This window comes from Manis javanica, chromosome 12, assembly GCF_040802235.1.
Source record: "Manis javanica isolate MJ-LG chromosome 12, MJ_LKY, whole genome shotgun sequence".
In the NCBI taxonomy this organism is placed as follows: Eukaryota; Metazoa; Chordata; class Mammalia; order Pholidota; family Manidae; genus Manis; species Manis javanica.
The window spans coordinates 12528664-12555610 of record NC_133167.1 but is presented as its reverse complement, the minus strand read 5'-3'; the positions used below and the strand labels follow the sequence as shown (position 1 = coordinate 12555610).

Sequence of the window (26947 nt, the reverse complement as noted above, 5' to 3'; positions counted from 1 at the left end):
TGTACTTTGATAACGTACATGGTCACAATAACTTATACAATCAGAAGGAAAATTTTAATGTAACATGAAGTCAGCCCAGAGAACTTAGATACCATTTCAAAGTGAGAAACAGTTATTTTACAGGATTTTATTCTTCAAAGAACTCTGAGAGATCATCCAGATTCTACATCATATGTAAATATATTCCTATTTTAATCAAACCTAAAATACTACACATACACACACACCCTTAACACCAAAAACGAAAAACCCATCAAGAGGAGACTATGTACTTTTTGATAAAAACAATAATAGCTGACAATATTATTGCCGGGCATGACTGAATCTAGGGTTACGAAGACAGTTCACCTATTCAGGGTAAAGCAGGATGAGGCTAGGTAACTCAGGTATGTATTACCATACATTTTCCTCCAAATCTAGAATACAAGTATATTCTGAAACCCAAAACCTTTATGTGCCCCAAACTATAAAATCTTCTGCCTTGCACTAGAGGAAAAAAGATATTTTATTCCATGACTCTCCTTATCACAGTTGTTTTATTTTTAATATCCATCTGTGTCCCAAAGATATGGGGCCACTTTTTGTGATTAATATACAAAATGACATGTTTTGCAACTATGGCACAAAGAGGTCATGGCTTTAACAGATACCACCTTGCTTACAGAGCATAAATAACCAACCAGTGTCAAAAAAGACAACAAATGTATGTATATAAAGTTCTTGAGTCAACATATTTTGGCAATCAACTGTCTAATATTAAAATAATTTTTTAAAAGACTATCTTTTTACTAATGTAAATGTAAATACAGCTTTTTTTTAAAATCAGAAAAAGGCAGTACCTTTAAAAATGTCATCTTTTAAAATACTGCTTTATTATACAGGTATATTAGTCATAATAGATGAATTAGTACTGATTAGTAATAATGGGGAGCTTATTTAATACTAAGAATATTAATATTCTTAGTATTAATTTTGAAATCAGATAATCTATGTACATTAAGCATCAGCAAAGATAGACTGCTTTTTTCCCTCTATCATGCAATACATAGGATGGCTCATTAGTAACTTGAAAATAAGGTCACACTAAGCACTGTTCACAAGGGGGTCATTTCTGTGTTTGTAAGTTAGAGAATATGTATTTTAAAGGTTTTGAAATTTAAATATTTATAAAGATATATATAGCTGCATTTGAAGATCAAAGTTTAGACAGGTAACTCCCAATTCTGAGAAATCTATAAATCAGTTTCAAAAACAGACATCCACCACTTATAGTTAACTCAAGTTAAAAACAGGTATTTTTAAGTATTAATATGTTCATAAAATTGCATGTTCATAAAATTTGCATTGCACAAGAAAACCACACAGAAATAAGTACCTTGTTCATTGTTCACACTGACATTTTTAAATGCTTACTGTACTTGTATTCAATTGCATTTTGAGAGAATAATACACATCAATAAAAACTGCTTTATTTCTTAAGCCTATTTGTCAAGCAGCAACAGAAAAGCATTACATTTTTAAAAGATAGAAATCCAACAGATTAAAAGATTTTTTTTTAGAGGAAAAAAAGTCATTTCTTTTTTAGGAGGAAAAACATAATCCCAGATACCTGTTTGAATCTTGACTCTGTGTAGTTTGGATGTGAACTGATCATTAACTGTAAATATGTGACCATTTTCTATTTCCTTTGACTTGGGTTCCTTTGTAAGAACCCGTTGCGTTGGTTTACCACAGGCGAGGGACTGCAGGGCTCTAACAAGTTCTCTTTCAGGGATATCTGTCTCTTGCTGAATTTCCTGAAATTTTATCAGATTGACATAATCAGTCTTTTTGAAAGATTAAAGTAGATTAATTAATTAGTAAGTTTATAAAATTGACCAAGCAGTACTTAGAGGTAATTCCATTAAATAATTTGCAATAAAGGACTCCCTGATTATTATGACTTCATTAATATCTCACTTATTTGAACAAACTAGAAAAAATGGTGCATCAAACTACAAAATACAGAAAAGACATGTACTTTCTTGTTTCAGAGGACATAAAGCCTACTCGAAAAACGGCAGAGATTATTAGGGACCTGTTTTAGTTATTTAGGTAAAAAAGTGTTAATCAACATATGATTGGTAATTTTAGAAATATTTTGCAATGTTCTTTACAAGTTTATGCACACTATTCTTGTACAACAATCTTTCATGGCAAGCAGCAAAGTAAGCCTGAGCAATGCCTCCTGACATATCATTAAAATTTACAATCCAAGTTGACCATATTTACTGCCTATATGATCAAATGAAAAAAAAAATCAAATAACTGGTAATTAATATTGAACATGAAAAGCACTAAGAAACCTGTTTTGAAGTGCATTACTGGGAATTATTACTATACACTATGGTAAGCATAAAATACAATACTGAAAAAAAAACAGCAATTGGGAAAAAAGTATAATTTTTTAATTCATTTTCCTACTTCTATGTCAGTGGGACAATAAGAGAAATGTACATGTATATGATTTAGTCCCTATACATCTGCAGGGATATATGACAGAACATATCTTCACACTAAGATATTTCCTTCTGATGCATGTATAAAGTTCTTTCTCAAAAGCAGCTTAGGAAGACTGGGTATGAAGATGGTGATATTCAGATTATGTAACTGGTCTCAAGAGAGTCACTCTTCCTTTCACAAGCATCTTGCACAACAGTTCAGGTTTTTCTAAGGCCTGTCAGGTAAGTGAGCATTGAGAGAAATGGCAACTTTCAGTGATAATGAGCAGTCCTTTGCTTCAAATTATCTCTGGTTATGTCTGCTTACTAGACATTTCAAAGACTATAAATGTTAATCTAAGAACATCAAATTGGTGCTGCTATTACAGTGTTGACTGCTATTATTTTGTACATGCTAAAAGTGAGTTATCTAAATATTTCACTATTTAAGCATTACATTCCAAGAAATGGAAATACCTTCTTCAGTTTTATTTTACAATTACAGATAATTTTTAGATGTAAAACTACTACAATTCAGTATGTATCCTTCTTTCCCTTTTCAAAGCATCTACATATACATACAGGAATACAGATGTAGCAAATACATGTACGTACACAAACATGCCCAACTGTGTATCAGTATTAATGCAAAACAAAAAGAATCACACCATCTGAATTCTTCTATTAATTTCTTAGAGAATTTCCATTTTAGCATAAAGAGCTTAAAGCTATAAGAAATTTCAGAGTACTGTTCTATCATGACATGGAGATTGAGAATGTATTCAGTTTTGTGATGAATCCTGTATTTCTGTCTTTGAGCACAAAAACTAGTTCTGAAGATTTTTAGAAATGCACTTGTTTCCTCAAAGTTATAAAGATTTTATATTTGATATACACTGACAAAACTGCCTTTCAAGTTGCTGAACTATTTCACAACATTCTTTGAGTATCTGTTCTCTCTACCCTCAACACAGAATTTCCTTTCTCTTTTACTCATTTGTTGGGCTAAAAATAGTTATCTCATTATTTTAAATTTCTATGACAAATAGAAGTAAAAAACCCCTTTTTTGCTTACTGAAGAATTTGTAATTCTTCTTCCAGGCTTTGTCTAAATATTTATATTCCTTTCATGTTTTTCTATTCAATTGTGCTTTGTATTAATTTATTGGTGCTCTTTATATATATGGGTATTTAATTGTTACATGTTGTAAAGTAATTCCTCCTAGCTTATCTTTTCTCTTTTAACTACAATATGTCATCACACAGATGTTTTATTATTTGAATTTGTTTAAACTTGTCATTCCTTTCCTTTGTGATTTATGAATAGGCTTGAAAATAAGTCTTTTTCATTTCAAGCTTACCAAAATATTGTTTTCTTCTATTACTTTCATAGATTTCTGCTTACATCTATAGGAAATTTGGTTTTGTATTTGGTGTATTTCCATATAACATACAGAACACCAAGGTTCCCATACTACTCTCTACCCATTCCCACAGAAGAAACTGTTTTAATTTAGTTTGATTAGAAATGACAAATTTATCACAACCCAAACACCATTCTTTATCTTAATCCGTTTCTGGACTATTTTGTTCAAATGAGCTATTTGTGTACGTATTGTTAACTTAAAGGTACGTTATTAGGACAAAAGCCTTTCCTTTTTACTGGGCTTTCCCACAACCAAACCCATGGGCCCTCCAAAACTGAATGTTTGCCTATTTTTGTGCATTTTCCTGTCCAGATGAATTGTGGTCACAACCTGTCAAATTTCATAGAAAACTAACCTTTTGTAGATTTTGACTGGCATTTAATTTAATTCATAGGTGACTTATAAAAAAAACAAAACAACTCTTATAACATGTAGTTTCTCCATTTCAGGCACATTTACCCTTTCATATTCTTTTGCTTTTATTGCCTTTTTGGTATACATCTTCTACCTTTCTTGCTAGAATAATTCCTATGAAGATTGTGATTCTCACAAAAAAATTTTTCCTGTCATTTTCTGATTAATTCTGACTTATAGAAAAATATTTTTCAACCAAACTCTTCTCAGAGAATGGTTTCTCAGTTACCACAGTTGACAATCGTATTATCTACAAATTTTGTCAGTTGCTGGTATTTATAAGCTTACTCCTTTTTCTCTTCTTAATGTGTTAGTTAGGCCCTGTAAAACAAAACTCAGTAGTAGTAATAGTAAAGGCAGGTATCCCACCTTTAAAGGGAAGGTGTCTCATATTTTACTACAACTACTGTTTAAGTACCTTGCAAGGTAACATCCACAAGACATAAAGGGTATTTCATTATATTCTTAGGTGGCTAATGAATCCCCCAGCCTGGAAATAAGGAATGGAGACTGACTCTTACCAAATGCTTTTGTACATCAATAGAGATCACCAATTGTGACTTTTTTCCTTGAAATACTGCCCAGCAATAAGGCAGGTGCTCAGTTTATTATTATAAAATCTTAATAACTGTTACTAAATTCCTTCTTTGTAATCCAGGAATAAGTCCTATCTGGATGTAGTAGATTAATCTTTCAATACATTGCTGATTATGACTTTTGCTAGTATTTAATATTTGTGCACTTAATTTGAATGACCTAGAGCGTGCTTTTCCTTTTTTTTGTATGTTCCTGGTTCAGTTTTAGTAATAAAGTTCTGTCACCCCCAGATATTTCCCAAGAGCACTATGTGTATTTCGCTTTCTCAGGTCAAAGTCCTCTGTACAGCTTTCATTTTAATCTGTGTTATTGAAATCTTCATATCCCTTTTTTTATTGTCTGGCCAGTGAGCACATTTGTGAGGGATTTCTGATTGTGGAACTGTCTGTTTTTCCTTGTACTTAACAACCACTTTTCTTTCTATATTGCGAAGTCGTGTCATTAATGATTGTTGTAACATTTTAATGAAATATCAATTGTCACTGTTGTTTAATGGTTTTCTATTTAAATAATACTATCTGATATTAAGTTCACTATAGTCCAAAATTAGTTTTTATATTTCAAACTCATTCTCAGAAAACTTAATAAAGAACATTCAAAAAAAGTGTTAATATTCATGCCTGTTCAAAAACTAAACAAGGTGAAGACTACCACTGATTGTATTTCCTGATTTTAGCTGTTCTAATCACAATATGGACTTCTATTTGCTCAAAAAACATATGGGAAAAGCCTTAAGCAGCTTTACTACTACAAATAATGGGGCTACTACAAACAAATGCCCCCTTTTGCAGGCAGTTTCCAAGATGACCCGTAATGATCCTGGTATGCTTTAACCTTGTGGGGCCCCTTCACTGTATTAGGGCTGACTTGGGTGATCAAGAAAATAAGGAACTGACAATACGTGAATTCCAATGGCAAGGCAGGTTCTGCCCACCCCTCCTGGATTGCTTGTTCTACAGAAAGGTGGCCACCAGGACAAAAGGATAATCAACAGCCACATGCTAAGGCCCCTGTGGAGAGAGAAACTAAGACTTCTTATCAACAGAGAAGTGCCTTTTCACAATGCCCCGGGCTCAAGATGCAGGTAGCCAGAAGGCTTTGCAGCCATAGGTATGGCATTCTGCATATGACATTTATGCTCAGGCTGCACGGCTGTGCCTTACCTAAAATACAAAATACCAGAGGAATTCTCAACTTAACTTTACCTTCTATCTAATCACCACTCATTAGCATCAGTGATCCCAAGCTGGTTAGAAAAGGGAAAAAAAGTAAACTTTAACATTAAAATTACTAGTAATTCCAATAATGGCTTTAGAAAATGAATTTACATTTTGTTTATCTTCTTATTTTGGCCAGGTCTTTATATATGAGGACTCTGAAAACCAACTCGAGCATTTATCAAATAACTTATTTTGCTTAAAATATATTATCCATGAGAGCTGAAGATTAAAACATCCAAGCTGTTAGAAGATCATTTAATTCCATCTCTGTTTGAAAAGGCTTACAATGATTGAGTTAAGGTACTGAATATTTGCTTAATCAGTATTTTTGGGACCCAATCACATACAACTTGTGCTTGAAATTTAAGGTTATTCCCTAGGTAAGTCACACATGGAAATATAAAAGAACCAAGCCTTTTGATTAGCCACTGACCTAAAAAACTTAGACTTCAAAGTATTTCCTTGAGGTATATCTCTTGAGACTGGTCATCTCTTAAACTAATGTATCACATAAATGGAAATATGAAGAGGTGTACTCAATAGGCCTGGAATTTAACCTTGCTCTTAATTTATTAAACTTCTTTCTGCTAAATGTCTTACTTCTTTCTATTCACCTGTATCTGATAGTTGGCTTTCAAATATATGGCAGGAATTTTACAACTTTTAAAAATATTTTTTATCTTAAATTTAAACTTAGTAAGAATCATATGATATTCATTTCAATTCTAAGCCACCCAGTAAAGGTATGGAGAAAAACTGAATAGAGTAACTGAATATAATGTAATCAAATCATGACTTAACAGGGATAAAGAATAGGTGGGTACAGAAACTGGACACTATCAAGACAGTGTAAAAGTGGCATAAGAATCCATGTAGAAATCAATGAAAAAGATCAGAGTACAGAAATAGACTCATGCATATATGATCAATTGAGTTTTATTTACAAAGGCATCAAGGTAACTCAAAAGGAAAGAATAGTGCTTTGACAAATGATGCTTGAATGCATAAAGTGAGTATGTGTATGAGGAGGAAATAATTCTTAATAATCCTTACCTCCAACTACACAAAAAAATTAACTTGATATTGATCACAGGCCTAAATGTAAAAGCCTAATCAAGAAACTACTGAGAAGAAAACAAGAAAATCTTTGTACCCTTAGTGTAGACAATATTTCTTAGAATATCAAAAGCATGAATTATAAAAGGAAAAAAGTGAAAACTGGACTTTGTCAATATTAAAAAGTTCTGCTCTTCAACATATACCACTAAGAAAATGAAAAGGCAAGTGACAGACTGTGATAAAATATTCACAGCACACAGATCTGATAAAGGATTTGTACCCAAAATTTATGAAGAGCTTTTAAACAGCCCAATAAAGACACAAACAGACATTTCACCAAATGAGACATATTAAATGGCATATGAGCACATAAAAGATGCTCAACATTGCTACATTCATCAAGGCAATGAGATATAATTATACACTAGCTAAGATGGCTACAATGAGTAAGACTGACAATACTAAATTTTGAAGAGGCTGTGGAGCAACTGAATTCTCCCACACTGCTGGCAGGAATGTAAAATGGTACAGTCACTTTGGAACACAGTTTAGCAGTTTCTTAATCAGTTAAACATATATATCTATTCATAACAGCGTAAATTCAGTAATAACACCAATGCCCATCAACACATGAACGGACAAAGGAAACAGATTTATATAACAGAATATAATGCAATGAAAAAAAAAAGAATGAGCTATTGAAACTATATACTCAAAACATGGATGCATCTCAAAAATACAGTTAAGTGAAGAAAGCTGGAGAAAAGTGATGTATATTATGACTCCATTTATTTCTAGGAAAGCAAATCTAATCTATAGTAATATAAAACAGATCACTGGCTGTCTGGGGATAGTGGGAGTAATATGACTGCAAAGGAGTATAAAAATTTGGAGAGAGGGTAGTATTTCTATACCTTGATTGTGATGTTAGTTTACAGGTGCATCCATCTGCTAACTCATTAAATACTGCAGTTAGACTGGCTAAGTTTTATTACATAAGACCTATATACTTTAATAAAGTTGTTTCTTTAACACCAAAGGAAATATGACCTAATATGCGTATGATGTTCGTATAGTTTCACAGCCCAATGTTATGCTGTTTTCTCAAATGGTGCTCAAAGGTCACTCAAATAAGAAGAATATGCAAATAATAACCCTAAAGGTTACTCAAATAACAAAGACTCAACTAACATGTGGGAATTAAAAACAACTGGTTAAAATTTATATAACCAACTCATACCTCAAATGTGTATTTTTCCCTATTATTAAAAAGCATTAATATGGTCATCTGGAAAGTAGAAACTTGCAGTATATGCTTCCGTGTATTAGAGCCAGTTACTTGCGCCCCTCCAACACCAACTTCAGATCCATCTTCCTGTTTCAGTTTAAGAAAATTATAAAGACATAATTATCTCCTGGAAAATTGACAACACATTTGAAAAACAAGCCCTGTGAAGTCCAAACCCCCACTTCAATAGAACTACGCAACTTTTTTCTATATAAAAAGGAAATGTTAAAAAATGTATATGCATAGATGCATAGATACCTGTGTACACACACACATGCACATACAAATTCTTTCTTTAGGACTCCCTTTTTTCCCCCCATTGTGAGCATTTTAATATTTCTACGCAAGTAATGAATCAACAATTCCTATATTTAGAGCTAAAATTATTTTAACAGTACCAATGGGATAATGATGGACTTATAAGACATCACTGCCATACCACTACCAAAACTAAACGGTTAGCTTTTTGTGTGGTCTAATCACAGGATGAGATCAAACGACAGAAGACAGAGGAAATGAAAAAAAATGTCCTTTTTAAAGTCTGTTCCTGCTCTATAATTCATGAAGTACAAAGTAGAAATTTACATCTTCAGTAATTAACAATTGACTGTTTTTAAGACCTAATGATCTATTTAATAAAACTTCAAAATATAACATGCTTAGGAAAAAAAGATCTCTCCTTTAAAACAAAAACAAGCAATTAAAAGCTAAGTTCTTAAGTATGACCTTCCCACTTACACTTAAATATAATACTGTCAAACATTATTCACATAAATGAATTTTAAGGAGTATTTCCCATTTTAATTAAATATAAAAATTAGAATATGTACAGACATTTCCAATAATATCATATAAAACTAGTAAGGCTGTATTTAAAATATAGAATAAAACTTATTTTCTGCCTAGATGACAACTTAACATATTTTTCTTTAATGTTTTAATAGTTTTTTAAATTATTTTTCTATTTTAAGGCCAATGACTGATTACATCAAGTAATACAAGTAAATTATTACTCTAAACCTCATGATTTGATATGAAAAAGCAATCACATTGTAAAAATAAGGCAATTCACTAGAATATTAATTTTTAAATACTCACTTTAGTAACATTTTGTACATCTCACAAATCTCAAGTTAACTTTCCTGATTTTTATTTATTGGAAATAAGGATTACAGGATACTGAGAATTGAAAAGAGACTCACAGCTTTGTATCCACTCAAATCAACTTACATTTTGTTTTATGCAATACTATTTCAAGTCTAATCTTATAAATAAAATGTGTAATTATCTATTATTTTTTTCCTTAAGGAAGATTGCTGGTGTAGTCTTTATACTGTCAAATTTAAGTTAGCAACTGAAGGAACAGAAGTAAATAAATTAAAGAGCTAAGTTTCCCCACCCCGTTTAATATCTGAAACAGAAAAATATAACCTACTTAATAATTACTAAGAATTATTTTTAATAATTCATCCACATCCACAAAATCCACAAATCAGTTCTACAGACTACTTTTAAGTTACTTAATATAAAATTTATGTTCAAACTATCAATTTTTACCTTCTTAACTGGTCCATAAAAGGTGGCATTGAGGTCTGCAGAACCCATATGATGCTGGAGCGTGAGCTGTCGGCCACTGTGTTTGGCTAAGTAAAACCTTCACAAAATCAAATCAGGTTTCAGAGAATCATGCAATTTATACATGGGAAATTATAACTATGGGATAACAACTTTAACAAAGGTGTCTGTAAGGGAGATTTTAAAAGCTAAAGGAGATCTCAGGAATCAAGCTCAGCTCCGTAACTTACAGAAAAGGACACAATAAAAGGACAGGGGAGGGAGAAGGAGATAGAGGGAAAAAGACCTAAGTGATTCATTCAGCTGGGTATTAAGTGATTAACGCAGCATACTAAATAATTTCTACTGGTACACTTGCCCCTGGCCTGCTGCTCAGTCATTGCTGTTCTTAAAACCACCTTTCTTCATAATCAATTCACCCTAAGCTACTGGCAGACATCAACCACACAAAATATACTCCTAACCATGCACTGAATGCTGAAGAAAAGACATTAATAAATATTCCTCTGAGCTGAATGTATATAGCTATTTCTTACAAATTAAAAAGCATAGAGATAAAAAGTTCTCCTTTAGAACATGAGGTTAAAAATGGAGTACAGCCTCAATCAGATACACTACCAATGTTCAAATTTATTTCAATTTTGGACTATTATGTACACTCAGAAAAACAAACTTGTATTTCTGTTTACCTTCTGAATATCTCAAAAGCATGTCTTGGGGCTGGTGGGATGTTGCACTTTGGTGTGGCTGACTGAGTGGGCCAATATCCTGTCGTTAGCACCCGGACTGTGAGGTCAACACCACCTAAAGATACCTGTGCAGAAGAGAAAGAGATATGTCCCCCAATTAACTAGGATTTGTCCCCCATTCCACATTGACACTGTGTTAGAGTTATCAAACTAGTTAGCTCCATGTCCAATATCTAGCACATAAATCTTAAAGGTTAGACCCATCCCAGTGTATTCCAAATTTTAACTATCTTGGCAAATATTTATAATTATTGCTTATGTTGTTGGCTTTATAAAATACTAATCAAAGGATAACTCTACGCATGTGAACAAAGTCTTACTGACTTACTCAGGTGTCACTGAGTAGTGTAAAATTTTGGCTTGCAAGCTAATTTTCAGATAAAATGTCAAGGAACCATATATCACCATCATTTTAAATAAATTTCTAAGATACTATCTTTTATCTCAGCTTTTAAATGTTTTAAACCACCTTAATATACAAACAACGTATTTCTAATATCCCATTCACATTTCAACTACATTGACAAAATTTGTTTTTACATGTAGTTCACATTTTAACAACCTCTACACGGGACACTGTATATCCAGTTCTACATAGCAGGTGCTCTAAATATTTGCATAATGTATGACTACCTCTAGAAAATATATGTTAGCAATAGTGTCACAATTATTTATTCTTTGAACAAATTAAATTTTTAAGAAAACAAAGTCTATCAATAGGAATTTTTAAGGGTGAAGTATTATCTTTATTATTGATATTCACAGCTTGTTCTAAACCATTATTCCATTTTTATCTAACCTTCATGATTTGGTGATAACAGATTCTTAGAAGAGAGGAATTGAGTCTATAATATAAAGAAGTATTCCACAGTCAGATTTCTCCCCACACATCTACTAATTGGTTACTCCACTTAGGAAAACTGCAACTAGAAATCTTCGATGATGCATAGGAGAGATGATCATAGCAGAGATTCTCAGAGGATGAAAAGAGTAGGTTGGATAACTGTTTGTATTTGTTGAAATTGGGGACTGGGAGTGGGGGGGGGTCACAACTTGATTCGAATACATCCTAGAGAATGAAGTCTTTTTATCTACATATCCACGCAATTTCTTAATATTCAAGTCTTTGCTCAAAATGTTATTGTTTTTTTAAAGGAGGCCTTCCGTAACTACTTTTCCCTGCTGCAGATTTCCTCTGTATCTCCTATCAGCAGCTAAGGTGCTCTGTTTATTTATCTGGTTCATTATCTGTCTCCCAGATCAGAATGTAAGCTCCATCATAGCAGGATTTGTCTCTATTTTGTCCTCTGCTGTGTATACCCAGTTCTAGAACAATGCTTTGCACAGAAAACACTTGATGAATTACTTGTTAAATGGAAGGAAAAAAAACCTTTAAGAATTATTACTAGAAGTTTGTATCATCTTTTTCTAACTATCTTAGCAATATTTTGAGGCCACTCAGCCTATATTCAGATAGCACATGACAGGGTAAATACACAGACAGAGGTACCGGAAAAGTCTGTTAGGGTATGATATGATTTGTGATATAAACAGAAATATGATTGTAAGATGGTTTTCCTTACCCTGTCCCTGTTTTAAAAATAAAAACAGAAGAAAAAATGGACAAATACTTAAATTTCTTTCAGCTTTTTATCTAAATAAAATATTTTCATTATCATTAGAATTTCAAAAAAGTACTTATTTTATGACTTCTAAAAGAAAGTGAAGAGCCAATCTCTTGGTATATTTCAACAGACTGAGAACCTTTAAGAAAGTTACAAAGAATCATCAATTGCAGGATTGGTGATATTTTAAAAGGGCTCAAAGATTTCAGAAAGCTCAGATCTGTTTTGATTAATCTGTCACTTTTCATCAAATCTGTCTAATGCAGACTAAGGCTTAGGAAACTCAGAGCTTAAGGTCCTTAGCATAAATAATTATAAAAAAACAATAATTCCTTGTAAATAATGGCTTTATAGTTAAGTGGAAGCTGCAACCAAATTAACAGAAAAAACTGAGCATCTTGATAAAAGTATTCTCCTTACTGTAGTTAACAAATTACTAAGCAAATACTCTACCAGAGTGAAAGACATGTCTGAACAATCAAGATTAAAGTCTGGAAAACTCACAAACTTTAAACAACTGAAAGGCAAACAGATCTGATGAAATTATTATGTTGGATAATCATTCCCTCCCTCTTTTAAATGAGACAACCCCAACAAAGTAGTGAAGAGTAAAGAACCTAATTTTCTTGTCAAAGGGCCTTCAAGATCACAGGCCAGGTAATTTTCAACAATACTTAAAATACTAAGGGTGTTGAACCTCCCTTACAGGTAGTTTCAACAGAGTATTTATTCCGACTAGTTATCTCCCTCAATATACGTAGCCCTCAATATATGTAAACTTAGTGGAAGAATAAGAATGAACAGAAAAAAACTGAATCACATGAAAATATGTGTCAGTGTATTAGAATATAATTACAAACCCCTAAACAATCTAAAAAAGACAAAAGTATCTAGGATCATCACATTATTCACATTCTCCCCACCTGAATTTCTATTTACCATAGACTTTTATCTTTCCTGCTCTCAGCCCTTCTACACTACAAATATGAGGCAAATAATCCAACTATTTAAAATGGAGAGGGACCAGAAGCCCTAGTAATGCCTTAATATATATAAATGCCATTTCTACATAATTAGGTATTTTCACATATTTTACTTGTGAAGAGACTGTGGAACCAGTAGAAGTGATCTCATATTTAAATATCAAAGGAAAGATCTCCAAATTTCTTTCATGGGTGTGATATGTCTTAATTACAAAGCAGTATATATGAGAGAGAAAATGTCAAAGAAACGCTGGAGTTCTCTAAAACTTAAGGTTAAAGGTGAAGTTGAAAAAGAGTAAAAAGAAACAAAATTCTGAACTTCATTGAATCCTCACAAAAACCCCACTGGACTCCAAAGCTGTATGGATTCTAGTATACTGCCTTTTGGGAGTCACAATACAGAATCACATTTAAAACGCACTAGTGTCACTGTTTAAATACTCAGTTCATCAGATGTCAGGCCCATTTAGGCTGATCTGAATGTGAATGAGGAGACTGAGGCATAGGACAGCGGGGAAACAAGCTGGGTGCTGGGGTAAAGTGAAAGCGAGAGCACCAAAACTCGGGACGCCTGCCTCAGCCCAGGATTCTTTCCGTGATCCAGAATGGTTATAACAGCAGAATCATTGTTTGTTAAATTTTCAGTGCATTCCTTCATGTAGGGAGGTTAAACTAAGTTCTAGAAGAGTAAGAAGTAAGTATTTTAACACTGACAGTTAAAATAAGAGGTTATATGGGGGAAAATGATTTTTAAAGCACTCACAAAATACATATGTTGTCTCTCATGACATTTAAGGAACCAACCCCAGCAATTCAGTTCTGAAAATGGATGAAAATGCCCACTGCAGAAGACTACATGGACTGATGAATAGCAGTGTCATATTCTTGAAGCCAATGTAATATTATGGTATCAACGATACTTCAATTAAAAACAAAAAGGCTTTACATGAATACATTTAATTTAAAAGTAGAAATAAGTGGAGAGTCTTACCCCAGTTGCCTGTAGATGTTGCCTGAATTCATCCATAGTTGTGTTTGAGATGCTCATATCCCTAAACATTCCTTCCAGTTTTGATGTGAACTGACATCCACATTCAGTCTATGGAGGAAAAACACAAATACACACAAATAAATTATGGATTTTTTGATGAGAAAATGTACAAAGAAATAAATTCTTCCATGCTACTGCCATCTTTTCTAAATCTTTCCAAGAGTTGCTCTATGTTATTACCCAATGATTCTATTTTATAATGTAGATTCCCAGACTCTTTCAGATTCCAATATACCTTCTAGATGGTAGGGCCCAGAACTCTCTTTTTAGCAAGCACCTCAGGCGGCAATGGGTACAGGCAGTCCACGGACCACACTTTGTGAAACAACTATATGGTGATACTCCCCCCTTCTGGTTTCCCTTGTACTAATCCTTCCCCATTTCCATGAACGTATCCTGTCATACCAAGAGAAATTCCAGCCAACTCTGAATGCCCCTGAACCTGAACAAAAGTACAGCCTAATCAAAAAAAAAAAAAAACTACCTTTGCTAATTAAAAATATTTTAAATCAATTAAGTATTTTCCAATCATATGCTACTAGTGTTTAATCATGTGGTAAACATTAGTTGGTTGGACAGACTCCATTCCATCTTATGTACACCTTACCTTTAACTTAGATATCATATTTTTTTCAGAGTCATCAGAAACACTTTTATTTGTGAGAAGTCTCCTTGCCAAGTGTTGCTTATAGTAACGTTCAAATACATCTTTTTCTTGCATAAACCTAAAAAGGACCATTGCCTTATCCAATATTGTTTCTACTTCTTGTTCTGTTAGCTGTAAAATCAATGAAAAGATTTAACAATTAAAACATTTTAGTTCTACCAAAACAGCACCATAGCTCATCTATAATTTAGTACTGTCTGGTAACAAATCATAGGGTTGAGAACTCTAAGCAGGAGGGAACCGGCCTGGGAGAGGGCCCCCTGCTTCAGACAGCCCGAGCACAGCTCCCACATCCCCGCCCAGCACAGCCCTCATCCGGGGGCAGAGTGGAGTTCCCGGCCCCAGGGCTCCGCTGAGATGGAGGCATGCAGTGATACGCAGCAGGATTAAACGATGGCTTAGAACAGATGCAATGAAATTTTAATCACAAAAATCTTGCAATGCCTTTGCACAATATTTGGGTAGAAACTTACACAGCCAAAGGACTGCTCATTTTCATATAAGCTCAATCAAAACGTAAATTTTTCCAAAGAGGGGCAATAATTTGTTATTAATTAAGAGAGTCACAAGACCCCTTGTCCGCTGCCCTTATCTTTTAAGTAAGGGCAAGATGATACTGGTGCAAGTGGTATAAAACTTGTATTAAAAATTATGGAAGACCAAAATAGATGTATCTTTTCTGTTTCTTTGGTCTTCTTCTTCCTGTTTCTTTGTTGCAGCTGCTGCCTGAGAACCTACAGCCAATTCTTTTTCCTTTTGGCTTCAAGTTCCAAAACGAAGTTAAAGAAAAAAAAATTTTTATGTGTGATCACAATATGCTTAATATGATTTTCTATGCTGTGGTGAGCTTCCAAGGTCCCAGTATATATAATAAAGGCTTAAAAATGAGCTTCAGTATATGCTTTCAAACTATTTTTTGATAGCCATTCTAGTTTATGCCTTCAAATTCTCGGCATCCAGCTATTGTTTGATACACAGACCCCAGAACCAGATGACAGCAAACAACATTCTGTGCTGCAGATAGCTGTTTTCTAGTTACATCTCTATAGCATATCTGACTCTTGCTGTCTGCAGACTGTTCAGTAACTATGGCTATGTAGTTTTTTGTTTTTATGTCAATTGCACATTAAGGGAAATGGCAAAGTACTTCTTACTACTTCAAATACTTAAATAATCCTTTTCAAAGATCACAGTACAAACGTTAAGTGAAGTACACAGTACAGCAAAGAATAATGTATGCTTAATTTCATACTTACAAAATAAACTAATTTTATATTAACAAATAAAATTTAATGTGTTTTCACACACATTTATACTTACCCCTTTTACTCCCTTTTTCAGCTTATCATCAATAAATAATGAGAGGTATTCAGGGGACCTGGAGTTGAGGTTGAGAAAATACTCAAAATCACCTGCAATAGTTTGTTTAAAGAGCCGGTCATTATTAAATGATTCCTGGAGGAAGCGATCAAACCTACTCTTCAGATCCAATAAGCCCTTTCAAAAAAAAAAAAGAAATTTAGGATATATTATTAATAATATTTCTATTAACAATAGACTTGTGGATCATGTATAATTATCATTTTGCTTATAAATGTCTCCATTCAGTGTTAAACTTATAGATTCTATGTTTTGTTTTCAACTTATTTTCATTTCATTGTCTCAACTAATGGGTGAATCCAACAAGAGCTTTAAAAATATTCAAAAAAAGCTTCTTATTTATATTTAAAACATGGAAAAACTGCAGCATAATTTATTCATAATACTAATTGAAAGCAAAACCATTCTGAAACAAACAGTTAACAAACAGTTTTTCTTCCTACAAAGGAGGTGTATGAACACTAAGGCATATAAGGGCTTCATCAAATAGGTTAGTAAGTGAAAAGAGCAGCTGAGTCTGGTTATCCGATATAAATATGCCAACTTCACAAAATTCTAAAATATTTAGGATAATTACACATACTAATTTACCCTTGGGACAAAGTCAAAAATATATAATATATAGCTTAGTAAAAGTGACCTTTTTAGCACTTGTCAAAACTACTTTGTCATAAACTTAAAAGAGAATCTTCTATATTTACTGACCTGAATATAATCAACGGGGTTCTTTCCTTCTCCTTCCTCAGAAACAAGGGCTTTACCTTGTTCCCGCAAATAGGAACTCATACACTCACACATTGTCTTCAAACCATTTGGCACACGACTAAATAACTTGTACATGCAAGCAAGGTCTGTAATCAGAAAACACAAAAACCAGCTACATTAAAGATTAGGAAAAATATGTTAATCTCTGATCATGCTGATCTGTGATAGCTGAAGAGGCCTTGGTACAGGAAAAACTACTAAAAGGAAAAAAAAAAACCTCCACCAAACTGGAACGGGAAAAAAAATTAGGGCTAATGATTATTATTTCAACTCATGAAATGCAGCTTTCAGATTAGTGCTTTGAAATACCAATATAATATCATTAACAAATTTCAGTTACATGGAAAAGATGCCCAAAGAGTATAAATAATAAAGCCACAAATGAAACCTGTTTGGAATTTCTACATAATTTATCCTATATAACTCTAATCTAGAACCTGGTTATTTTATGAAATGTCAATCAAAAAGATAACTTTAATTATGGTATAACTGGTAGTCAACATAAAAAGCAAGAAATTTAAAAACCAACTTAAAATCTTACATTTTTCAACATTCCTATCTCAAAAGTTCAAACAACAACCAGGACAATAAACAAACATATACTAAGGTTTATTTCATTACACATCATGGTAAAGTCTATATGAAATTATGAATTAAAGCATAAATTCCTATTCTTTAATATTTTCCTCAGAGCAATTCCTAGTATTTCCCAGGTAATGGCCTAAGCCAGTAACATCTCTTTTTTAAAAACTGGCTTATCTCACTATATTGTTTTTATTTAAAATGAAAACTCTGGACTCTGTCCATTTTTTATATCGTTTTTCACAAGATTAAAATCTGGAGTTAAAATACTTTTCTATATGTCTAGTGTCTCTCTAAAGTAAGAGCTTACTGGGAGACTATAGTGTCAGAACTTGACAATCATATAAAAAAGTTTTACAATCAGGAACTTTTGAAAATGGGAGTTAGAACAGTGGTTTCCAGATCAAGGATTTTGTCTATAAAGTATTAGGTAATAAATATCTTGACACACTGCTCAAGAGCACGGCCTAGCACAACTAAGACATTTTGCACTTAGATTGCTAGTGCAAAGTCAGGACAACTGGAACTAGGATTTAAAATTTTGATTTGGAATCACAGGTGACTGGTTGGTTGCTGAAAATATTTAGCACTAAATAGAGAACTATAGTAAGTAGCTATGCTGATATTTCTTCATTTATGTACTTACTAAGTGCTTGCCATGTGTTAGGCAAACTTAATGCCTTTGGCACAAATCTCCATACAGGTTACAGAGATGCTGTAAATTCAGGCATGCCCAACAACCTCTCCATCAAACATTACCTAGTTTCCTCATCTCCAACCCATTTAATCTTTCCCCACCCAGCCTTCAAAGGTATGTAAGAAAACATTAACTCAATAACCAAAATGTATATTAGAAAATTTACTGATTCTCTAATTCTTTAATTGGAGGAAACTGCTTTTCATAAAGTCCTAGTCTGCCAGCAAGCACTTAGACTGGGGTCAACTATACAGCCCATGGACCTATGCCCACTGCCTGTTTTTGTACAGCTCACATACTAAAAAGTTTTCACATGTTTATGTGGTTGCAAGAAGAAATCAATGTTTCATAGGAACATAGTGAAGATTTATTCATTTGTGTTATTGTGTATGCCTACTTTCTTTACTATTACAGCAGAGATGAGTGGTTTACCATATGGCCCACATGACTAAAATATTGACTATCTGGCCCTCTGCAAAAAATGTGTGCTAACCCAACTTAAACCTTAGACATCTAGAAGAAAACACAATGAACACACTTAAAAATGACTGATTTTTGTTTTTGTTTGCTTTTACAAAACAACAGAAGGGTCTTTTAAAATGTAACTTTCTCTGTTTTAATAAAGCAACAAATTTACAGACAACTTTTCAGGAACTTAACACAAATGTATAAATAGTACTACTTCAAAACACAAAGCTAGGATTCCACTAGAGGTACAACCTCTCCACAATCTTTCTTTTCCCTTCTCTTATATACTTCTCTCTAACTCACTTAAAATTTTTATTTTCATTCCCTAGGTATATTTCTTTTATAAGAAGTGAGTGGCTAAAACAGTAACCCTTCATTAAGAAGCAGGAGGTGAGTTTAAAGTATCAAGTTTATTTTTTAATACTATACCATCAGTGATTTATAAAGCCATAGTTTTAAAACAAAGCTTTAGAAAATTAAGAATGAAGACATGACTGTTAATTATTCTAGTTACAATTTCTTCTCAAGTACTTGTCAGAAAAATATTGTTTTCAGGAAAGTAAAGCGAAATACCCCAAAAGAGTAAAGGCTACAGTTACTCCAAATGTTTACTTTTACATAATTCTCTTTTCTCCTTTTTTTAGTCTGTGACTTCAGAGTTCTTCCTAAGGATTCCCAAAACCAATTCACCAATTTATCTAAATACACTGACATGGAAGATACACATTTTTCCATTTTTGGTGCTCTCATCACAACTAACTCCCAAAAGAAAGAAAACAAAAATGTTAAGATTGGAAATTTAGATTTTCAAAGAATCACAAAAATTACAGGAGTGTATATAGGAATAGAGAGAGTGCCAACCCTATGGTCTATAAAAACAGAGTACATGAGCATATGAGGAGCTCAGGGGCCTCACCAATAATATTAGACTTACCTCTGGATTAAAATGCAAAATGAGGAGATATAAGATGGAAAAATAGAAAAAAAAAGCACCAATTCAATTCACAAGAAAAATCTAAAATTCTCTTAAGTATAAAGCTTTACTGTTATAACCTGTCAAAGTAACAATAGTGATAAATTAATGATACGACATTTATGAAAATTTTAATTATAGGAAAATAAAAAAATTACTGAGAACCTGGTAGAATTATAGGGATTTACTTATGTTTCAATTGCCAATACTTACCTTCTGTCTTTCCATTTTTCAACATGTGTACTAGCCCAGAATTCTCCATTTCTACTATAGTTTTCATGTGTTTGGAAATGAGTTCCCTCTCAACCACCTTTACAATCGGCTCTTCAGTTGATTTGTCAAGGCAGTGCATCACCCGTTCTATTTCTTCATTAATTCTAGCTTCTACTTTCTTAATATACACTGAAGCACTGTTTTCTGCTAAAAATTTCTGGCTTTCCATCTGCAAAGAAGAATCAGGATTTTAAAAAATACGCAAAATGTGTTTCTGCTTTTTCCTGGGTTTCTATAATGTTCATCATAAACCAAATTAAATATCTTAACTGCAATTGACATTTTTTATTTCTTATTACACATATTCTCATATACTGGGAATTATATCCTTTAAAGTATTATTTACATAAGACTAAATTAATACATTATCCTTAAGCAATGTTTTTCAAACTTTGCCAGTGTACTCCAAATGACAGAAAAAATAATAAGCACATGCTAATAAGAGTCAAAAGCACCTGACCCCAAGTAAGAATGGGAAATTGTCTTCGATTTAATGTGTAATTATGCCTAGGATTCATCATGTTTGTCATGCAGTTTTGCTGGCATACTACTAGTTAGTTACTAAAGTCCTCCCCATCACCCCACTCCCAGTCTCAAGTATATATACTTAAGTTTGAGAAATAGAACTTTTAAATACCTGTTAGCCTTGTATGCTAATATCAGCCTTATAGAAGTTCCACTAAATTATAAATGTTATTAACCCAACTGGTTTTCACCTATCTGGTAGGATTAACAAATGTATCTGAAAATTTCTTTGTACTAGAAGACATGTTGATTATAAACTATGTAAAATTTTAATAACTTTCCTTCTTAACAAAAAGTAGTTTTAATCCTTGAAAATAATCAAGTTTCGAAGAACAGATAACACATCAAATAACAATCTTGGTGAGACCATCTCTCCACTCACTATTAAAAGTAGTATGTATTATGTAAAAGCACACACTATACATGTGTCACTACAGCACACTTTGGAACCTTGACAATTAAATCTTCTATTGATATTTCTATACTGTAAGGAAGTTAATTAAAACAAATGCAAATATCAAAAATATCTATTATTAGTTGGTGCATTATTAGAAAATTAAGACTGTTTCCTATATTATAAAAAGTTCATAAAACATGGTCCAGGCTCACCAGAGCAGCCACAAAGGTCTTCTAATAGGCTATAAACTGATTAAAAAAAAAAAAGGGCAAATCCATTCTTTGTTTCTTTATGGGTACATAACACCAAAACTGACTGAGTTCTATTTTTATACACAACCAAAGGCTTTTGTGAATATAGCCTACTGAATTACTACTGCATATTATTACAATTTCGTATCATTCATTTTTTTAAAAAACATATTATTGGAATAAAAACTTTTAAGGTAGTATTATTCAATTAAGTGTGTTTTGGCAACACCACAAAGCTCCTATTGTAAATTGCTCAGATAGTTGAGGCTTTCAGGAAGGATGCTTGGTTATCATTACCTTATAAATACTAACATTTGTCATGGTACTCAGTTACTGTTATCAGTTCATTACAAATCAATACTAGTTTTAGCTTTACTTTTAGCAATTTAGTTGGTTTTGGGTTGTATATACTGCTGCAAATTTTTATCAATTGTACTTAATGACCAATACTTTTTTAATCAATAGCCTTTAAAAGATATGGACTGTGGGATCATGCATATTCCTGTATTTATTTTACTAGTAACTTATACTACCAAAAGCCTGAATAGTGAGACTTCAATGGTGATGCACTGCCTGTGGATTTACAGTAAGTAATTTTTAACATACAATGAACTGTTAAGGTTATTTCCGAGTTCATATGTTTGATGACATATAATAAAAAAACTGTGTGTTAGGTCCACTCTTAATTTGTTTTCAATGAGCTGTTTCACTGGAATGTGCAAATGAGGGGTAGGTGTGCCAAAGGGTATTTTTTGCACCCTTATCCTCAAAAAAGCCTCAGTAAAAAAAAAGTCAAAATGTTTGAATTAGTGAACATTCAATAACTTTAAGAACATCTTTAAAAGGTATTTATTTATATCTTGATTACCTGAAAAAATTCTGCAGACATTTCCAAAAATGGAGCCTCAAAATCTTCTTCATAGACCGATCGTCCTTCAAGACCTAAAATCATTAACATCTGGCAAGCATTTCTTATTGCGCCTCTGTCAAAAGAAGTTAAACCACTTCACAATCAAATTACATTCATGTTTCATGTAAAAAACACAATGGAAGTTAGACTTTTAGAACTTTTTTTTAATCAAAGTGACTATTCTTGCATAAGCCACTCACTTGTAACATTAGGATTTGCAGTAATTTTAATTGGAAGGCATATCTTGACTGCACAGCTATTCACCTCAAGTTGTTCTCATGCTGTGACAATATAAAAATTTTAAAGGAAGTTAGGTTTAAGATGTCTAAATCTTCCTGTGTGTTTAAAAACACAAGAAAAGGGCTGTTTATCAGGAAGAGGAGGGGAGGGGGGCTGCACTGCTTGTCATGGGCACAACACAGTTACTTCTAGGCTGTAACTTTTTTGTACTAAATTGGCTTCTAGGCAATCCTGACTAAGCACCAAAACTGAAGTAAAAATAACTACAAGTTTTTATCTAATAGCTCCTTTGAATACAAAGAATCAAAGAAAGCAGTCTTACAGTTTAAGCCACTGTAACTGCAGAGTCACAAAAATGGCACTACAATCATGTTAGAAAGGGGAAGGCACTATGACCTAGCAGAAGGGATACAATAGTTCTTAGTCATTTTAGACTGTGTTCAACATTTTTCTTCAAATATGCTAAGAATGAAGGCTAGTTAAAAGCCCTTAAAGAAAAAAGATGAAGAGAACAAAAATGTTATCACAGCAAAAGAACAAAATACCATCATAAAAAGTACATGAAAAATCAAAAGGATAGACTAATGGCTGATCTGCTTTTAAAAAGAGTATTAAATAAAAGCTTAGGATGGTTTCTTCTAAAAATAGGTATGTGCTTTTAAGATAAAATCTAGGTAACTGTTAACTGACATTAGCTTTTGAGGATTTTCATAGTATGCTGGGAAAACTTTATTTTAATAAAATTATGACAGTGAATAGGTTCTCAAGATATATAACCACTAAAAACCAAAACCTGCAGTGTAAAAAGATAATTATACCGGTCTACAACTTCTCCCTTCCGCTCTCTTGCAATCATATCCAACAGCGTTTGCCGCAGATGATCCCGAATACATCCATAACGTACAACCTGATCTCGGAAAATAATTAATCCCAAATTGTAGACATTCTCCACATTATTTTGTTGTACATATACACGGTCCTACAGTTAAAACAAATATTAATATGAGTACAATTCATTCAATAAAAACTGGCAGAAATCTAGTAATATAAAAAGCAAAGAGAATCCTTTTTATTATTAAAAAAATAGTACTGCATAAATCAATCTTTAAAATAATTTTTATTTTTACATTTTTGGACATAAATTTCTGTGGTACAGAAAAGTACCATATACAGAATCACTCTTACCCAATGTGCACAATATTACGTTATAGTAACAAGAAGTACAACTCGCATAAAACAGGTCTGAAAACAAATACAACTGGATCTCAGTAAACATAAAGTTCAACTGGTAAGAGGACAGCAGAGAAGATACACTGGCAAGTACTGAATAGCAGTGAAACAACTTTGTATCAGCCAGGCTGTTTTACAGCTAGAACAGAAATTACTGAAAATTCTGGCAAGAACTATAATTCCAACTGTATATACTCCATGTCAATGAGATATTAAGCAAAGCTTACAGGGTGTGTGTAGGTATTACCAAATTTAACATATGTCCAGTAAGATAATAACATATTTCTTAAGAAGCCAAATGTTCTTAATTTAAAAGAAATGTCAAAGAATTAGGTAAGATTTTATTGTTTTTAATGCAAGGGCACTACCTATAAGAATTACAGAACAAAAGGCACACACAGTGTAATCTTCTGAGTAAATTAAGAGTGTTGGAGAAAAAATTTTAATGTTCCCTTTTTTTGGCTTTATTGCAATATAATTTATATGCCACAACAACATTAACTCATTTTAAGAATACAGTTCAATAATTTACAATAAATTTCTAGTTGTAATAACCACTGCCACCATCTAGTTCTAGAATACTTCCATCAACCCCCACCTCCCCACCTGCCAAATCCCTTGAGCTTCTTTGCAGTCAATCTCCACTTCTAGCACCCCTGCATTTTTCCTCTTTGTATAAATTTCCTTTTCTGGACATTCCATATAATTGAAATCATGTAATATGTAACCTTTTGTATCTGATTTTTTACTAAGCATAAAGCTGTTAAGGTTCATTAGTGTTTTAACATGTATTTCATTCCTTTTAGGGCTGGATAGTATTCCATGATATGAAAAGGCCACCTTTAGTTTATCCTCTTACCATCTGATAAGACATTTTGGATTTCTTCCAGTTTTTGTCTACTATGAATATTTAGGTACAATCTTTTTATGAACACATACTTTCATTTTTCTTGGACAGATTTCTAGGAGTGGAAGTATTAGGTCATACAGAAATTGGAAATTGCCAAACTGTTTTCTAAGGTGGACGTATCAGTTACAGTAAATTTTTGAATACAAAAATACTAGATGTGGAATTAATAAGTGTTCTTTGTATGATCTCTAGCTGTACATTAATTGGCTATGTGACCTTGAGTATGTCATTGATCCACACTGGACCTACGTATCACAAAGGGCTGGTAAAGACAATCTCTACAACTCAAATATGACTTCCAATGGAGCTTAATTCTCTTATCAAAAATTAATATATTCTAGGGATCACGATACATTTCACTACTATTTCTTCCCTTTCTATTTGCTATCAGTCTCCCATAGCTTGGTTCCTTTTTCTCAATCTTATGCAGTGATGCTATCATTAGTGAAGTAATGACTCTGTACCACTGTTAGCCTACAATGTCTGCCATCTCAAGTCTTCTGGCAAAAAGGCAGAAAAGGAGTCAGAGGCAGCTGATGAATTCTTCGAGTATACTACACATGGGGGAATTATACTTCAGAGTAAAGGAAAAGAGGTACAATGGGAACACCTGGTTGCAGTGTATAAGCAGAGCACAGAACATTTAAGTCCATGGAAGACGACTAGGGACAAGGGAAATACAGATGTAGTGTAAGAGCTAAATCTCTTTTAATGTGAGACTGTCAAGGTATACATAACAGTTATAATGAAATGGCATAGAATACTAAGAAAAGCTGTTAACCCTGAAATTTGATAACAGATACCAGAGAGCTAATATATGAAGAAGGGAAAACCCACAAACTCAAGTGTGGCTATTTAAATTAGTGATACTAATGATTTGTATTAAATATTGGCATGTATGATTATCATCAAACAAAATAAAAGCTATACATGTATACACCTGAGTGTTTATGTGTGCGTATGTTAAATGTAAGTGCACACATCGTTCACAATAAACCTGAAAACAGCACGATATGTATTAAAATATTTGCTGAACACGCTATATTTTCTGTTTTACTGATTAGCACTATCAGAAGGAATTCAGCCTTTCAATATACAATAGCATTTTCATAATAGGTTGTAATAGGCCTCTCTGTTAAAAATAAGTGACTAATTTTCTGTAATGCAGTATTAATGGAGCTCTAATCATTTAGATCACTGTAGTACTTTTATTGTTTATATGTTTCTACGTGAATATTTAATTTTTAAAAAGATCTATTTAAAATTCCAGTCTAGTTAACCTCTAACTAGCTAAAAGAATTCAACTTCAAAGTATGGACAAGATGAAAATCAAACGAATAAAAAATATTAAAGAATAACCAATAAATATTTTAATCTCAGGCTTTTTCAACAAAATCTGGTTTGTATGAGTCCAACATCTGTCGTCTATCTACTGTTTCAGAGCTCAGCAGAGTTGGTAGCTGCTTCTATTTGCCTTTTTAAGCCTAAATGCAGGCATTTTAAATATAAGATGTTCTGAAAACCAACTCTGAAAGCCTAATGTTTGAGTCAAACATTAGATTTACTAAAGGGATATGGCTTCATCACTACAGAGGTAATCTACATTTTCAATCTCTATTTATGGTTCTTTCTCAGGAGTTTCCTAGGAAAGCAAACCTACATGCAATGGGTAAGAAACTTTACAAGCCAGAGGGAGCCTGGGGGAGAGGAGGAGAAACCAAGAATGAGACCATCTCATCGTCCCTGTTTGCACAGAGCAGGCAAGAAGGCTGTATTGTCATCTGACTTCACCTATACAGTCAGCTTGATAAACCAACTGAGAAGCACTTCATCTGTAACACATCACCTGCTTCACAATGCTATTCCACATTATTTCCATTTATACTCTTGAAATAATTGACTTGTAAGACCAACTTCCCTGTCAAAACCAACTACAAAAACTAGGTAAGAAATAAAAAAGTAACACCTGTTTAAAAGCATCAAGTAGGACAAGTAAGTCTCTAGGAGTCAAGGTAGAGAGACAAGGAGAGTCTTTCTTCTTCTGCTACAAGACAAGGGAACCTCAACCAGCTGATATACATGTAAAACTTCTTTGGCAAATGCCTACTCATGACCCAGGGCTCTTCACATTTCCAACTGATAAAAGGATATCAGCCTACAAGGTGGTTGGCCATACAAGGCCGCAAATATTCTTATTTCCACCACCTCAGA

The 26947-nt window shown here is 33.0% G+C and overlaps 1 protein-coding gene across 3 annotated transcripts in view; it reads right to left on the bottom strand.

Annotated features, from left to right (window-relative positions):
• Window positions 1-26947, bottom strand: part of CUL3 (cullin 3) — a 98967-nt gene that overhangs the window by 5629 nt on the left and 66391 nt on the right. For all 3 annotated transcript variants that reach the window (XM_073218055.1, XM_073218054.1, XM_073218056.1), the window contains 11 exons: window positions 23415-23575; window positions 22315-22429; window positions 20214-20442; window positions 17221-17366; window positions 16456-16632; window positions 15076-15246; window positions 14409-14516; window positions 10750-10874; window positions 10043-10139; window positions 8438-8572; window positions 1610-1796 (listed from right to left, as the gene is read on the bottom strand). In XM_073218055.1, coding sequence (XP_073074156.1) covers window positions 1610-1796; window positions 8438-8572; window positions 10043-10139; window positions 10750-10874; window positions 14409-14516; window positions 15076-15246; window positions 16456-16632; window positions 17221-17366; window positions 20214-20442; window positions 22315-22429; window positions 23415-23575 — 1651 coding nt within the window. The remainder of the gene's footprint in view (window positions 1-1609; window positions 1797-8437; window positions 8573-10042; window positions 10140-10749; window positions 10875-14408; window positions 14517-15075; window positions 15247-16455; window positions 16633-17220; window positions 17367-20213; window positions 20443-22314; window positions 22430-23414; window positions 23576-26947) is intronic.